This window comes from Anolis sagrei, chromosome 2, assembly GCF_037176765.1.
Source record: "Anolis sagrei isolate rAnoSag1 chromosome 2, rAnoSag1.mat, whole genome shotgun sequence".
In the NCBI taxonomy this organism is placed as follows: Eukaryota; Metazoa; Chordata; class Lepidosauria; order Squamata; family Dactyloidae; genus Anolis; species Anolis sagrei.
The window spans coordinates 4,213,958-4,231,381 of NC_090022.1; the positions used below are offsets into that span (position 1 = coordinate 4,213,958).

Here is a 17,424-nt window from a genome sequence, read left to right on the forward strand (position 1 = left end):
AATCGCTCTTCAGCAGACCCTCCTGGATCTCCGCTCTGGGCTTTAGCGTGGGCCGCAAGACCTGAAATAAGGTCCACAAGACCTCACTACCTCTGAGGATGCTTGCCATAGATGCAGGCGAAATGTCAGGAGGGAATGCCTCTAGAACATGGCCGTATAGCCCGAAAAAACCTACAACAACCCAGTGATTCCGGCCATGAAAGCCTTCGACAAGTCCACAAGACATTTGGGGGAAAGTTGCAACTGCGCATGCGTTGGAGGTGTGCATGTCACTGTTGGAGTGAGAGAAAAGGAGGGAGGGAGGGAGGGAGGGAGGGAGGGAGGGAGGGAGGGAGGGAGGGAGGGAAGGAAGGAAGGAAGGAAGGAAGGAAGGAAGGAAGGAAGGAAGGAAGGAAGGAAGGAAGGAAGGAAGGAGAGATACGCCAGCACATTGCCCTCATCCTTTCCACTCATTACCTCTGAGGATGCTTGCAATAGATGCAGGCGAAATGTCAGGAGAGAATGCCTCTAGAACATGGTCATATAGCCCGAAAAAAACCAACAACCCAGTGATTCCGGCCATGAAAGCCTTCGACAAGTCCACAAGGCATTTGGGGGAAAGTTGCAACTGCGCATGCGTCGGAGGTGTGCATGTCACTGTTGGAGTGAGAGAAAAGGATGGAGGGAAGGGAAGGGAAGGGAAGGGAAGGGAAGGGAGGGGAGGGGAGGGGAGGGGAGGGGAGGGGAGGGGAGGAAGGAAGGAAGGAAGGAAGGAAGGAAGGAAGGAGGGAAGGAGATATAGCCAGCACATTGCCCTCATCCTTGCCAGCACTTTCTTGGCTTTGGAAGACTCCTAGGCCAGGGCAGAGAAAACTCACCCAGTGGCACATGCAAGGGAGCGTGAGAGAGAAGAAAAGTCCCCAAAGTAGTATTTTATTTTTGTCGTATCAGGGCAACCAGTCAATTGTATTACATTTCTAACAGAACAAAACAAACAAACAGACAAAATACAAAATGTGTGAGTTTGGTAGTTGATGAAATGTCCTTTGACCAGTATGTGGCCCCTTGGAGTGCCTCTGGTGTTGCCCCACGAATGTCCTCCCTTGTGCATGTGGCAGGGCTCAGGGTGCATTGCAGCAGGTGGTCAGTGGTTTGCTCTTCTCCACACTCGCATGCCGTGGATTCCACTTGGTGGCCCCATTTCTGAAGGTTGGCTCTGCATCTCGTGGTGCCAGAGCGCAGTCTGTTCAGCGCCTTCCAAGTCGCCCCGTCTTCTGAGTGCCCAGGGGGGAGTCTCTCATCTGGTATCACCCATGAATTGAGTCTCTCATTTGGTATCAGCTATTGATTGAGGCGCTGGGTTTGAGCCTGCCACTTTTGGACTCTCGCTTGCTGAGGTGTTCCAGCGAGTGTCTCTGTAGATGTTAGAAAACTATTTCTAGATTTAAGTCATTGACGTGCTGGCTGATACCCAAACGGGGTGAGCTGGAGATGTCTCTGCCTTGGTCCTTTCACTATTGGCTGCTACTTCCCGGCAGATGTCAAGTGGTGTGATACCGGCTAAGCAGTGTAGTTTCTCCAATGATGTAGGGCGCAGACACCCCCTGAAAATGCAGCATGTCTCATTAAGAGCCACATCCACTGTTTTAGCATGGTGAGATGTGTTCCACACTGGGCATGCGTACTCAGCAGCAGAGTAGCATAGCGCAAAGGCGGATGCCTTCACTGTATCTGGTTGTGATCCCCAGGTTGTGCCAGTCAGCTTTCGTATGATATTGTTTCTAGCACCCACTTTTTGCTTGATGTTCAGGCAGTGCTTCTTGTAGGTAAGAGCACGATCCAGAGTGACTCCCAGGTATTTGGATGTGCTGCAATGCTCACATTATGATATGATACACATATGATACACATATTAACATAATAATAACTTTGGGGGACTTTCTGTCTTGCTCTCTTGCTGAGTCTTCTCTGCCCTGACCTGGGAGCCTCTCACGGCCGAGAAAGTGCTGGCAAGGCTGAGGGCAAGGTGTTGGCATCTCATTATTATTTGATACACATATTAACAACAACAACAACAACAACAACAACATAATAATAATAATAATAATAATAATAATAATAATAATAATAATATGGTGTGGAAAAGAAAAAAGTCTAGATTATTGATGTCGCCATACCAGGTAACAACTGCATTGAGGAAAAACAACATGAAAAACTCAGCTGCTATCAGGACCTCAAAATGGAACTGCAAAGGCCTCTGGCGGCATAAACCAGTCCAAGTGGTCCCAGTGGTGATTGGCGCACTGGGTGCCGTGCCAAAAGATTTCAGCCAGCATTTGGAAACAAGAAACATTGACAAAATCACGATCTGTCAACTGCAAAAGGCCACCTGACTTGGATCTGCGCACATCATTCGAAAATACATCACACAGTCCTAGATGCTTGGGAAGTGTTCAACTCGTGATTTTGTGATACGAAATCCAGCACATATGTCTCGTTTGCTGTGTCATACTGTGCTTTTGTGTCAGTAAAATGATGAAGATAATTTGATACACATCTATATAAATAAAAATGTAATGTTCATTTGTGGGATTAACATAACTCAAAAACCACTGGACAAAGTGACAGCAAATTTGGACACGACCTCTCAGGCCAACGAGTGACTTATCACTCATAAAAACACTGAAAAACACAGCAGAAGAGACTTTAGAAACAAAAAAATACATTACAACGCATGCGCAAAATCATATATTTATATGCAAACACACACATATGCACATATACACAAATATATACACACAAAAAACATATACACAGACCGGGCCACAGCAACGCGTGGCAGGTGACAACTTGTATTGAAATAATAATAAACTCCAATTTATTTATTTACAACATTTATATGCCGCCCTTCTCACCCCGAAGGGACAAATGCAAGATACTCCACTTTGGCAGGAAAAACGAAATGCAAAGATACAGAATGGGGGACAATGCCTGGCTCGAGAGCAGGACGTGTGAAAAAGATCTTGGAGTCCTCGTGGACAACAAGTTCAACATGAGCCAGGAATGTGATGCGGCGGCAAAAAAAGCCAATGGGATTTTGGCCTGCATCAATAGGAGCATAGTGTCTAGATCCAGGGAAGTCATGCTACCCCTCTATTCCGCTTTGGTTAGACCACTTTACCTGGAATATTGTGTCAAATTCTGGGCACCACAACTCAAGAGAGATATTGACAAGCTGGAATGTGTCCAGAGGAGGGCGACTAAAATGATCAAGGGTCTGGAGAACAAGCCCTATGAGGAGCGGCTTAAGGAGCTGGGCATGTTTAGCCTGAAGAAGAGAAGGCTGAGAGGAGATATGATAGCCATGTATTAATATGTGAGAGGAAGCAAGCTTGTTTTCTGCTTCCTTGGAGACTAGGACAAGGAACAATGGCTTCAAACTACAAGAGAGGAGATTCCATCTGAACATGAGGAAGAACTTCCTGATTGTGAGAGCCGTTCAGCAGTGGAACTGTCTGCCCCAGAGTGTGGTGGAGGCTCCTTCTTTGGAAGCTTTGAAACAGAGGCTGGATGGCCATCTGTCGGGGGTGCTTTGAATGCAATATTCCTGCTTCTTGGCAGAATGGGGTTGGACTGGATGGCCCAGGAGGTCTCTTCCAACTCTTTGATTCTATGATTCTATGAATTACAAGAATATAATACAATTACAATATAATTATAAGAATAATAATATAATGATATAATATAATGCACTGCAGGTTAATAGTTAACATGGATTTATCAAAAACAAGTCCATCCCTCTTACACTTGAGTATGGAGAGTATGTGCTGCGCGCTTTGAGATCTCTCTCTCTCTGCGTGTGTGTCAGGAGAGATGTCGTGATTGAGTTTTTCCCTCTCTTGAAACCTTAGAAGAGATGGGAGTTCGAGTAGCTCAGACACAGTTCTTGATTATTAAGAAAAGCAGTTATTTCTTATTGTGATGTTTGTGATGTTTAAATCTTTACAACCACATCACATGGCACTTCATGCTCTGCTCGCTAGTGAGCTGAATGCTCAACTTTTGTATCCTGTGTGTTTTTGGATGCTCTGCTGTATATTTTAGAGTTGTTTTCCTTAATAGTTGATAAGAACATCCTGTAAACAACCTGCTGTTCTGGGACTTCCTTCTTATTATTGTAAAGAGGCGGATGAGCTCCCTCTATCAGCTCCAGCTCCTCATGTGGGGACATGAGAGAAGCCTCCCACAAGGATTATAAAAACATCAAAATCATCAGGTGTCCACTGGGCAACATCCTTGCAGACAGCCAATTCTCTCACACCAGAAGAAACTTGCAGTTTCTCAAGTCACTCCTGACACAACAAAAAAAATTGTAAATAAACCTTTTGTGATTTGTTTGCCCCCAAAGGTCTTCATTCTTTACAGCCACATCATACGCTAATTCAGTTTGCTTGCTGATGAGCTCAATGCTCAACTTTTGTATCCTGTTTGTTTTTGGATGCTCTGCTGTACATTTTAGGGTAGTTTCCCCTAACACTCAGTTCTGTCGGTTCTGGCCATGCTCGGTTGGTGTTAACTGGCCAGCAAAATCTTCTCTAAGTCATGGATCAAACCAAGGAATCACTTCCATCAGTAAACTACAACTCCCTGGTGGGCCAAGACCTGGAAGCGTGTGCAAGCAGATACATGGCCTTGGCCCACAACACTTTCAGGGATACTTTGGAACCAAATGCAAAACAATATTCGAAGTCACCTTGTCTCCTGCATATGTCATCAGTTGGGGACCCCTTCTCCCAGTAACAACTGTTGCTCTGGGCCAGAGTGAAGGGGGGGGGGGGCCAGGGGACAGTTCCACCTTGTCTCCTGTGCTATGCTAATAATATAATGTAATATAATATATTGTATATACATATATTTATGACTAGCTGTACCTGCCACGCGTTGCTGTGACAAACCTTCCCTCCCTCTTTCTCCTCCTTTCTTTCACTCCTTCCTTCCCTCCCTCTTTCCTTCCTTCCCTCTTTTTCTTTCTCTTCTTCTTTCTTCCTTCTCCACCTGTTTAATTTCTCACTTCCTTTGCTCTTTGGTTCCATCCTTCCTTGTCTTCTTCCTTTCCCTCTTTCTCTCTTTCGTTCCTTCTCTCTTTCCTTCCCTCTTTCACTTTTTTATTTCCTTCCCTCCTTCTTTCCCTCTTTCTCTCCCTCCTCTCCCACCTTCTATTCTTCCTTCCTTCTCTACCCTTCTTTTCCTCCTTTCCCCCCTTTCTCTCCTTCCTTCCTTCTCTTTCTTTCCTTCTTTCTCTCCTTCCCTACTTCTTTCCCTCTTTCTCTCCTTCCTTCCTTCTTTTCTTCTTTCCTTCTCTTTCTCTCCTTCCCTCCATCTTTCCCTCTTTCTCTCCCTCCTTCTCTCCTACCTTATCTTTCTTTCGTTCTTTCTCTCCTTCCCTACTTCTTTCCCTCTTTCTCTCCCTCTTTCTCTCCTTCCTTCTCTATCTTTCTTTCTCTCCATCCCTACTTCTTTCCCTCTTTCTCTCCTTCCTTCCTTCATTATCTTTCTTTCGTTCTTTCTCTCCTTCCCTACTTCTTTCCCTCTTTCTCTCCTTCCTTCCTTCATTATCTTTCTTTCCTTCTTTCTCTCCTTCCCTACTTCTTTCCCTCTTTCTCTCCCTTCCTTTCCCACATTCTATCCTTCCTTCCTTCTCTACCCTTCTTTCTCTCCTTCCCTCCTTTCCCTCTTTCTCCCACCTTCTCTCCTTCCTCCCTTCTCTATCCTTCTTTCTCTCCTTCCCTCTTTCTCTCCCTCCTTCCTTCCTTCCCCCTGTGTATGTGTTTTGTGTGTGTATATATGTGGTTTTGCACATGCATTGTAATTTTTGGGGTTTTTTTGGCTTTTTAAGTCCCTTCTGTTGTGTTTTTCAATGTTTTCATGAGTGATGGTCACTTGTTGGCCTGAGAGGTGTCTTGTGTCCAAATTTGGTGCCAGTTCGTCCAGTGGTGTTTGAGTTATGCTAATCCCACAAATGAACATTACACTTTTATTTATATAGATAATGTAATACAATATAATATGATATTATAATTATATATTTATATTACATGCAATATTACTAATAATATTACAATATACTGGTATAATACAATATAGTAATATTTAATACTGATATAGTATTATGTTAATAATATTATATATATTGTATGTATCTTGTAAGCTGCTCTGAGTGAGAAAGGCGGCATAAAAATGTCGTAAAAAAATAAATAATGAGACTCAACACTATTTTTATTAGGATTACAAAACAAACAAGTAAAATGTATACACATAATACTACTACAATATATGCTAATTGGAATGAAAATGCTATATATATATATATATATATATATATATATATGTATATATATATGTATATATAGAATCATAGAATCAAAGAGTTGGAAGAGACTTCATGGGACATCCAGTCCAACCCCATTCTGCCAAGAAGCAGGAATATTGCATTCAAACCACCCCTGACAGATGGCCATCCAGCCTCTGTTCAAAAGCCTCCAAAGAAGGAGCCTCCACCACACACACACACACACACACACACATATGCTCAAATCTATAAAAAGGCAGAAATATTAGCAACACACGAGTGGATCATAATGGTTTTCGAATTGGCAGAAATGGACAAACCTGCAATGATGCTCAGAGAAAGAAGTCAATCTTACCAAACAAGACAAGGGCTTGGTCTAAGGGGCTTCAAGTAAGTTTGAACTTCCTGGCTGTGAGAGCTGTTCAGCAGTGGAACTCTCTGCCTTGGGAGTGTGGTGAAGGCTCCTTCTTTGGAGGCTTTGAAACAGCGGCTGGATGGCCATCTGTCGGGGGTGCTTTGAATGCAATATTCCTGCTTCTTGGCAGAATGGGGTTGGACTGGGTGGCCCAGGAGGTCTCCTCCAACTCTAGGGTTCTATGAAGCAGGAAGACATCGCTCCTCAAAAGTCTCCAGATACAACAGTTAGGTCTTAAGAGTAGTAATTTTGGAAGAGATACAACTCTAGTGCAGATATGTCTCCTACTCAAGGAATGGGATCAGCAGAGAAGGCCAAGGGCAAAAGGAGGGGGAAGCAACATGGAATCAGAGTTGGGAAGAGACCACAAGAGTCATTCAGTCCAATCTTTTCTGCCATGCAGGAAAAGCACCATCAAAGCACTCCCAACAGATTACCATCCACCTGCTGTTTAAAAGCCTTCCAAGAGAAGCCTCCACCTCACTCCTAGGCAGTGAGTTTTACTCTGATGAAAAGATATTATTTATTTATTTACAGTATTTATATTCCACCCTTCTCACCCCGCAGGGGACTCAGGGTGGATTACAACGTACATATACACGGCAAACATTCAGTGCCATAGACACACAACATATGTAGACAGAAACACAGAAGCTATTTAACATTCCAGCTTTTTTATTTTGGCCACCGGGGGAGCTGTTGCTTCACCATCCATTTGTGGCACTGATAGAGTACTTCCCCATTCTTTGCATGCTTGCTGGAGATTTTTATGGCGTCATAAATTAGCCTCTCCACATAAGCGATACCTAAATTTTCTACTTGACAGATGCAACCGTCTTTCGGGCTGCAAAGGTCAACAGCAAGCTACACAAATTGGTCGGAAGCTCACTCCGACCTGGGCTGGCTTCGAACTCATGACCTTTGGGTCAGTAGTGATCTTAATGCATCTGACTCCCAGCCAGCTGCGCCACAGTCCTGGTGTGCAGATATCATATTTGCTATACAACTGTGAAGAAAACTACGAGGAAAACCAGATACAGGAGTTTCCTCTATGCTCTCCTATTCTAAATGCTACCTCCTTGCTTCTCCTTCCAGGCCTACTCGAGGCACACCCGAATTCCGTCCTTTCCAAGGAAGTCCAAGCATGCCTTCTCCACTCATAAAAGAGGTTTAGCTTCTCCACATAAGCAGTACCTAAATTTCCTACTTGACAGATGCAACCGTCTTCCGGGCTGCAAAGGTCAACAGCAAGCTACACAAATTGGTCGGAAGCTCACTCTGACCCGGGCTGGCTTCGAACTCATGACCTTTGGGTCAGTAGTGATCTTAATGCGGGGTTGTTGTAGGTTTTTTTCGGGCTATATGGCCATGTTCTAAAGGCATTCTCTCCTGACGTTTCGCCTGCATCTATGGCAGGCATCCTCAGAGGCAGTGAGGTCTGTTGGAACTAGGAAAACTCTAAAATTAAAACAGCACAACAACAGAGAGGAAACAAACAAGGACATCTAATCACCTCTCAGCAAAAGATTGCTCCAGGTACTGCATGGCAATCAAATGCCAATCAAGGTGATCCGTTGAAATATTCACACCTAGCTCCAGCAGACAAGAGTCCTTTGTCCCACCCTGGTCATTCCACAGATATATAAACCCTTTTTCCTAGTTCCAACAGACCTCACAAACGAACATTACATATTTATTTATATAGACTAGCCGTCCCCTGCCACGCGTTGCTGTGGCCGACATGGGAGGTTTGGCCCAATTCTATCTTTGGTGGTGTTCAGAATGCTCTTTGATTGTAGGTGAACTATAAATCCCAGCAACTACAACTCCCAAATGTCAAGATTCTATTTTCCCCATCAGTGTCCACATTTGAGCATATTGAATATTCGTGTAGTTTGGTCCAGATCCATCATTGTGTGAGTCCACAGTGATCTCTGGATGTAGGTGAACTACAACTCCAAAACCAAAGGACACCCTTCCAGTATTTTCTGTTGGTCATGGGAGAGCTGTGTGTCACGTTTGGTTCAATTCCATCGTAGGTGGGGTTCAGAATGCTCTTTGATTGTAGATGAACTATAAATCCCAGCACTACAACTCCCAAATGTCAAGATTCTATTTTCCCCAAACTCCATCAGTGTCCACATTTGAGCATATTGAATATTCGTGTAGTTTGGTCCAGATCCATCATTGTTTGAGTCCACAGTGATCTATGGATGTAGGTGAACTACAACTCCAAAACCAAAGGACACCCTTCCAGTATTTTCTGTTGGCCAAATTAGGTTCAATTCCATCATTGGTGGAGTTCAGAGTGCTCTTTGATTGTAGGTTAACTATAAATCCCAGCAACAACAACTCCCAAATGACAAAATCAAATTTTTTGAGTGAAGGACATACATTGGGTTGTTAGGTGTCTTGTGTCCAAATTTGGTGTCAGTTCATCCAGTGGTTTTAGAGTTATGTTAATCCCACAAACGAACATTATATTATTATTTCTATAAACTAGCCGTTCCCTGCCATGTGTTGCTGTGGCCCAGTCTGTATATATGTTTTGTGTGTGTGTGTGTGTGTGTGTATCTCTCTCTCTCTCTCTCTAAATATGCACACATATATACACATATACACAAATATATATATAGATAGATGGTTATATATGTGTGTGTGCATATGTGTGTGTATATATTTGTGTATTTCTGTGTTTATATGTGTATATGTATATTGTGTATAAGTGTGTGTTCTTGTGTATATATGTGTATTTATTTATTATTTATTTACCGTATTTACTACGCTTATATACCACAATTCTCAGCCCAAGGGTGACTCATTGCGGTGTACAACATAGAAAAACAGGTGCAAAATACAAGACATAGTGTAAAAAATCCACAATTCATCATTATCAAAAAACAGCTCATCAAAACATCAACATGTATGTGTATATTGTGTATGTATGCATGTGTATATGTAAATATATGTGTATGTGTGCATGTATGTGTGCATGTCTATATTTGTGTATATATTTGTGTGTGCTTGTATGCATATTTGTGTGTGTCTGTATGTGTGTGTCTGTATGTATGTGTGCATGTTTATATGTATATGAGTGTATGTGTATATCTATATATAGTTTATTTTGGGGGGTTTTAAGTCCGTTCTGTGTAAATATATGTGTATGTGTGCATGTCTATATGTATGTGTATATTTGTGTGTGCTTGTATACATGTGTGTGTGTGTGTGTCTGTATGTGTGCATCTTTATATGTATATGAGTGTATGTGTATATGTATATACAGTTTTTTGGGGGGGTTTAAGTCCGTTCTGCTGGGGTTTTTTGTGTGTGTTTTTTAGGCAGGGGCGGTTCATCCATTACGCAAAGTAAGCGGTTGCAGTACACTTTTTTTTGCCAGGGGCGCAGGTAGGCTGTTAGGGGTGATGGGCACTCATTGGCCTGATAGGTGTCTTGTGTCCAAGTTTGGTGTCAATTCGTCCAGTGGTTTTTGAGTTCTGTTAATCCCACAAAGGAACATTATATTATTATATTTTCAAAAACCCGCAAAAGAGCAAGTCCGCTAAAAGCAAACCGCGAAGTAGTGAGGGAACAGTGTAATTTGGATTTGTTTTTCCCCCTTTGGTGATCTCCTCTTCCAAAACTTCATTCTTGCAGGTGATTCCAAGGAGAAGAGTAAGAAGGAGACCATGGATGACGACCAAGATTGGGACCATGATGCGGCCTACATTTCCCCAGAAGGCACTTACTTGACCCCTGTCCCGCCACTCGGAGGAAATGAGAGAAGCCAGCTGAAGCCCCCCGAGTTTGAGAAGAGCTTCCCCCGACCGATCTCCTTCGACAAAGGAGAGAGAGCCGCTCCCACGGAGGAGAACGTGCACCGGTGTTTGGACTGTGGCAAGACCTTCAACCTGGCCTCGAAGCTGAAGCTGCACCAGAAGATCCACTCCGAGGAGAAGCCCTTCGAGTGTCCCGAGTGCGGGCGGCACTTCCGCCACAAGGGAAACCTCCAAACGCACCAGAGGATCCACGTCCGGGACAAGCCCTTCCGCTGTGAGGAGTGCGGCCGCTGCTTCAGCTACAGCTGGATCCTCCAGAAGCATCTGAAGTTCCACGAAAGCAGGAGGGGCCCCGTGGTGGAGAAAGCGGCCCCGTCGTGGGTCGGGCCCCAAAAGGATCACTCGCTCAACGGAGAAGCCATTCCTCCCAATGCGGGTCCACCCGCCGAAGTAGAAGTGTTGACGCGGGTTGTCGACTGATTGACGGAGTCAACCAGTAGCACCCAGCCCAAGGGGTTTAATAGTAGGTGGCCTGGGAGTTGTAGTTTAGCAACATTTTCAAGATGCCATGCAATTTTCGAAACACTGACTTTAAGGGTATGGACAACTCTGGCTTCGATCCCGTTGGGTACGACCGGGAATTATTTTGTGTTGTCCTCCGATACTCCTTTTTCAAAAATCAAGCCATGCTTTGTCTCTCATTTTCAGGGCAACGCCTTCGTAGGTTTTCAAGGACTGGAGTTGCGTCCCTGGTTTGTTAAGTCGAGACGACCTTCTTTGTTTAACGCCCTAAATGTCGTTGCGGGTTTTGGTCCAGTTGTGTTTCATTAAAGGCATCATTGATCTCACTTGTGTCTTTGTCTCCTGCCTCTTGGGAATCACTCATCAGCAGATCCTCCTGGAGAGAAGGGGCCTTTGACTTGGTCTCCAATGCAATAGCCACTCCACTCTAGGCTTTAGTGTGGGCTGCAAGACCTAAAAAAAGGTCAATGAGAGATGTGGGGAAAGTTGCAACTGCGCATGCATCAGTGGGGTATACTGCTGTTGGAGGAGAGTGAGAGAAAAGGATAGGGCGAAGAAGCATCCTCTGAGGATGCTTGCCATAGATGCAGGCGAAACGTCAGGAGAAATGCCTCTAGAACATGGCTCTATAGCCCGAAAAAACCCACAAGAACCTAGTGATTCCAGCCATGAAAGCCTTCGACAATGCGGAGGAATATTTATTTATTATTATTTATTTATTTAGAGCTTTTATAACCCGGTCTTCTCGACCTCCGAAGAGGGACTCAGGCCGGCTAACAACAGGAAATTCATATACAAATAAGCTAAAACATAATAACATCATAGTACATTAATACATTATAATACAGATCAAATAGTTACATAAAGCCAAGTCGTCAAGGTAATCGCAAATTCATCATCATCCGCCCGTGTGGTCAACAGTTATTGACTCGATCATCATTCTGAGAAATGCCAAGTTTTTACCAGCTTTCTGAAAGTCAGGAGGGAAGGGGCAGATCTGATCTCCATCGGGAGAGAGTTCCAAAGCCGAGGGGCCACCACCGAGAAGGCGCTCTCCCTCGTCCCCACCAGACGCGATTGCGAAGGTGGTGGGACCGAGAGCAGGGCCCCTCCAGAAGATCTTAACTGCCTTGATGGTTCATAGGGGAGAATCCATTCGGACAAAGAGAGGGAGGGAGGGAGGGAGGGAGGGAGGGAGGGAGGGAAGGAAGGAAGGAAGGAAGGAAGGAAGGAAGGAAGGAAGGAAGGAAGGAAGGAGATGCCAGCATGCTGCTCTCACTTTTGCCAGCTCTTTCTCAGCCTTGGGAGGCTTCCTAGGACAGGGAGGAGAAGACTCATCCAGTGGCACATGCAAGGGAGCGTGAGAGAGAAGGAAAGTCCCCCAAAGTAGTAGTAGTAATAATAACAACAACTTTTGATTTTGTGATACGAAATCCAGCATAGAGATCTCGTTGGCTGTGACATACAGTGCTTTTGTGTCAATAATAATATTTTTTTTTTTTGGTCATGTCAGGAGCGACCTGAAAAACTGCAAGTTGCTTCTGGTGTGAGAGAATTGGCCGTCTATAAGGACCTTGCCCAGGGAACGCCTGGATGATTTGATGTTTTATCATCCTTGTGGGAGGCTTCTCTTATGCCCCCGCATGAGGAGCTGGAGCTGATAGAGGGAGCTCATCCGCCTCTCCCTGGATTCGAACCTGCGACCTGTTGGTCTTCAGTCCTGCCGACACAGGGGTTTAACCCAATACGCCAACGGGGGCTCCAATAATAATAATAATAACAAAGTACAGGTGGTCTCAGTTGTCCTGGGCACACTGAGTGCCGTGCAAAAGATCTCAGCCGGCATTTGTAAACAATCAACATCGACAAAATCACGATCTGTCAACTGCAAAAGGCCACCTGACTTGGATCTGCGCGCATCATTCGGAAATACATCACGCAGTCCTAGACGCCTGGGAAGTGTTCGACTTGTGATTTTGTGATACGAAATCCAGCATAGAGATCTCATTTGCTGTGACATGCTGTGCTTTTGCGTCAATAATAATAATAATAATAATAATAATGACGACTTTGGGGGACTAAACAAGGTCTTACAAAGGGTTGCTTTCCCATTACAATTCTTGTGGTTGGCAATGGGAAGTCATAATAATAATAATGACAATAATAATAATAATAATAATAATAATAATAATAATAATAATAATGCTGTTTTCTGGCATTGTATATTTCTGCCATTTCTGTGATTGTTCATTTGTATTTTGATTCTGTAGCTCGTCGATGGATATCCAGAATCAGCAGCATCCACCGCGGTCCTTTTTATCTTGGGCATCGACCGAACCAGTATAGACTTTGTTTTGGTTTGCTTCTCCATAATGCTAATGGGTTAGGTGCTCTTAGTTCCACTCATTAGTTCCACCTCTCTGGCTTAGTTGGACCTGCGGGTAGTTATACTACTGCCAGCACAGCTCACAGCATCCTTGGAGCAGTTAAGCCCCACACCATGACAAGGTGGCACCCAGAGGCACAACTCTGTGGCACAGGTGATTCACTGGAACTTATGTCCCAAGGACCACCTGATCTCATTTGCTGTGACATCCTGTGCTTTTGTGTCAGTAAAATAATAATAATACATCACTCTTCAGCAGAACCTCCTTGAGGGAAGGGGCCTTTCATCTGGTCTCCAATGCAATAGCAACTCCACTCTGGGCTTTAGCGTGGGCCGTGAGACCTAAAATAAGGTCCATAAGACATGTGGGGGGGGGGGGGGGAGGTGTTGCAACTGCGCATGCATCAGAGGTGTGCATGCCACTGTTGGAGGAGCATGCGAAAGAAAGAAGGATGGATGGAAGGAAGGGAGGGAGACGCCAGCAGAGAAGACTCACCCAGTGGCACATGCAAGGAAACGAGAGAGAGAGAGAAAGGAGAGTCCCCCAAAGTAATTATTATTTGATACACATATTAACATAATAATAATAATAACTTTGGGAGACTCCCCTATCTCTATTGCTCCCTTGCGTGTGCCACTGAGTGATTCTTCTCTGCCCTGGCCTGGGAGCCTCCCAAGGCTGAGAAAGTGCTGGCGAGGTTGAGGGCAATGTGTTGGCATCTCATTATTATTTGATACACATATTTTTTTAAAGTAATTTTTTATTGAAATATTTGAAAATTACAGCGAAAGAGGGTGAATATTTAAGAGAAGACAGAACAGTAGGGGGGAAAAAATAGAGAGCACCCCCCCCCCCCCCGAGATTCCAAAAACAAGAAAAAATCGAAAATCAAAAATTGATTTTTTAAAAAAAAAAACCAGTAAAAGAAAAATATAGAGTAAAAATAAAAATTAAAAAAAGGGTTGACTTCCATCTCCTCATCAGGTGTTGTATCTTCAAAAGTTAAAAATAATGTTTCCGGTGTTTCCTCAATAGAATGTTCCTGTTACTTACTTCTTTCTTTCTTTGATACACATATTAACAACAACAACATTATTATTATTATTACAGTATGTTGTTGAAAAGAAAAAAGTCTGAATTATTGATGTCGCCATACCAGGTAACAACTGCATTGAGGAAAAACAACAGGAAAAACTCAGCCGCTATCAAGACCTCAAAATCAAACTGCAAAGGCTCTGGCATAAACCAGTCCAGGTGGTTCCAGTGGTGATTGGCACACTGGGTGCCGTGCCAAAAGATTTCAGCTGGCATTTGAAAACAATAAGCATTGACAAAATCACGATCTGTCAACTGCAAAAGGCCTCCTGATTTGGATCTGCGCGCATCATTCAAAAATACATCACACAGCCCTAGACGCTTGGGAAGGGTTCGACTTGTGATTTTGGGATACGAGGTCTCTTCCAACTCTCTGATTCTTTATTCATTACAGCCACATCACACGGCATTTCACGCTCTGCTTGCTAATGAGCTGATGCTCAACTTTTATTTATTTATTTATTTATTTATTTCCGGCACTTTTACCCTGCCCTTCTCACCCCCAAGGGGGGACTCAGGGCGGCTTACACAACGAGGCACCATTCCGTGCCCATACAATTACAGTTATACAAAATGACAGTCATGATTAAAACAATTAAAACAGTTATCATAGATAAAACCACAATGCAATTAAGAATCAATAACATAACCTATAGAACAATTCACGTGTTCAGCATTTGTCTTTCCGGGTTCCTGGTCCTATTCCGTTATACCTTTCCTAGATAGTGTCAATTCTTTACCTGCTCATTTGACCAAACGCTTGGTCCCACATCCATGCTTTGAGTTTTCTCCTAAAGGAGAGGAGTGAGGTCGCTGTTCTGATTTCCCCGGGAAGCGAGTTCCACAGGCAGGGGGCCGCCACCGAGAAGGTCCTGCTCCTCGTCCCCGCCAACCTCATTTGTGACACTGGCGGGGTCGAGAGCAGGGCCCCCCCAGCCGATCTTAAACTCCGGGGTGGGACGTAGAGGGAGATCCGTTCGGACAAATACACTGGGCCAGAGCCGTATAGGGTTTTGTAGGTCAAAACCAGCACTTTGAATTGTGCTCAGAATTGGATCGGCAGCCAGTGGAGCTGACACAACAGGGGGGTGGTATGCTCCCTGAGTGCCGCTCTGGTGAGCAATCTGGCTGCCTCTCGCTGAACTAGTTAAAGTTTCCGAGCAGTCTTCAAAGGCAACCCCACGTAGAGTGCGTTGCAGTAATCTAATTCTGTTAGTTTTTGGATGCTCTGCTGTATATTTTAGGGTAGTTTTCCCTAACAATTACAAGAATATAATACAATTACAATATTATAATAATATAATGATATAATATAATGCACTGCAGGTTAATAGTTAACATGGATTTATCAAAAACAAGTCCCTCTTACACTTGAGTATGGAGAGTATGTGCTGTGAGCTTTGAGATCTCTCTCTGCGTGTGTGTCAGGAGAGATGTCGTGATTGAGTTTTTCCCTCTCTTGAAACCTTAGAAGAGATGGGAGTTAGAGGAACTCAGAAGCAGTTCTTGATTATTAAGAAAAGCAGTTATTTCTTATTATTGTAAAATAAACCTTTTCTGATGTTTAAATCTTTACAACCACATCACATGGCACTTCATGCTTCGCTCACTAATGAGCTGAATGCTCAACTTTTGTATCCTGTTTGTTTTTGGATGTTCTGCTGTACATTTTAGAGTTGTTTTCCTTAATAGTTGATAAGAACATCCTGTAAACAAACCGCTGTTCTGGGACTTCCTTCTTCTTATTGTAAATATACCTTTTGTGATTTGTTTGCCTCCAAAGGTCTTTATTCTTTGCAGCCACATCACACAGCAATTCAGTTTGCTCTCTGATGAGTTCAATGCTCAACTTTCGTATCCTGTTTGCTTTTGGATGCTCTGCTGTACATTTTAGGGTAGTTTCCCCTAACACTCAGTTCTGTCGGTTCTGGCCATGCTCGGTTGGTGTTCACCGACCAGCAAAGTCTTCTCTAAGACCTGGGTCAAACCAAGGATCAGCACCATCAGTTCCCTCAGTAAACTACAACTCCCTGGTGGGCCAAGACCTGGAAGCGTGTGCAAGCAGATACATGGCCTTGGCCCACAACACTTTCAGGGATACTTTGGAACCAAATGCAAAACAATATTCGAAGTCACCTTGTCTCCTGCATATGTCATCAGTTGGGGACCCCTTCTCCCAGCACCAACTGTTGCTCTGGGCCAGAGTGAAAAGGGGGGGGGGGGGCAGGGGACAGTTCCACCTTGTCTCCTATGCTATGCTAACAATACATAATGTAATATAATATATAATTGTTGTTCATTCGTTCAGGCGTCTCCGACTCTTCGTGACCGCATGGACCATCCCACGCCAGAGCTCCCTGTCGGCCGTCACCACCCCCAGCTCCTTCAAGGTCAGTCCAGTCACTTCAAGGATGCCATCCATCCATCTTGCCCTTGGTCGGCCCCTCTTCCTTTTACCTTCCACTTTCCCCAGCATCATTGTCTTCTCTAGGCTTTGCTGTCTATAATGTAATATAATATATTGTATATACATATATTTATGACTAGCTGTACCCGCCATGCGTTGCTGTGACAAACCTTCCCTCCCCTTTTCTCCTCCTCCTTTCTTTCACTCCTTCCTTCCCTCCCTCTTTTTCTTTCTCTTCTTCTTTCTTCCTTCTCCACCTGTTTCATTTCTCACTTCCTTTGCTCTTTGGTTCCATCCTTCCTTGTCTCCTTCTCTCCTTCCTTTCCTCTTTCACTTCTTTATTTCCTTCTTCCTTCCTTCTCTCTTTCTTTCCTTCTCTCCTTATTCTCTCTTTCTCTCCCTCCTTCTCTCCTTCCTTCCTTCTCTTTCTTTCTGCCCCTACTTCTTTCCCTCCTCTCCCACCTTCTAGCCTTCCTTCCTTCTCTACCCTTCTT

The 17,424-nt window shown here is 44.1% G+C and overlaps 1 protein-coding gene across 1 annotated transcript; it reads left to right on the forward strand.

The window, feature by feature from the left end:
* The first annotated feature begins 10,361 nt into the window (after positions 1-10,361).
* Positions 10,362-11,340, forward strand: LOC137096247 (gastrula zinc finger protein XlCGF7.1-like). Its single transcript, XM_067465069.1, has one exon. It carries the CDS (start codon positions 10,430-10,432, stop codon positions 10,997-10,999), a length of 570 nt encoding a protein of 189 aa, XP_067321170.1. The 5' UTR covers positions 10,362-10,429; the 3' UTR covers positions 11,000-11,340.
* The last annotated feature ends 6,084 nt before the right edge of the window (positions 11,341-17,424 follow it).

Bases quoted from the DNA above. Each gene is read 5' to 3' on its own strand.
- LOC137096247 (XM_067465069.1), top strand. From the start codon at position 10,430: ATGGATGACGACCAAGATTGGGACCATGATGCGGCCTACATTTCCCCA.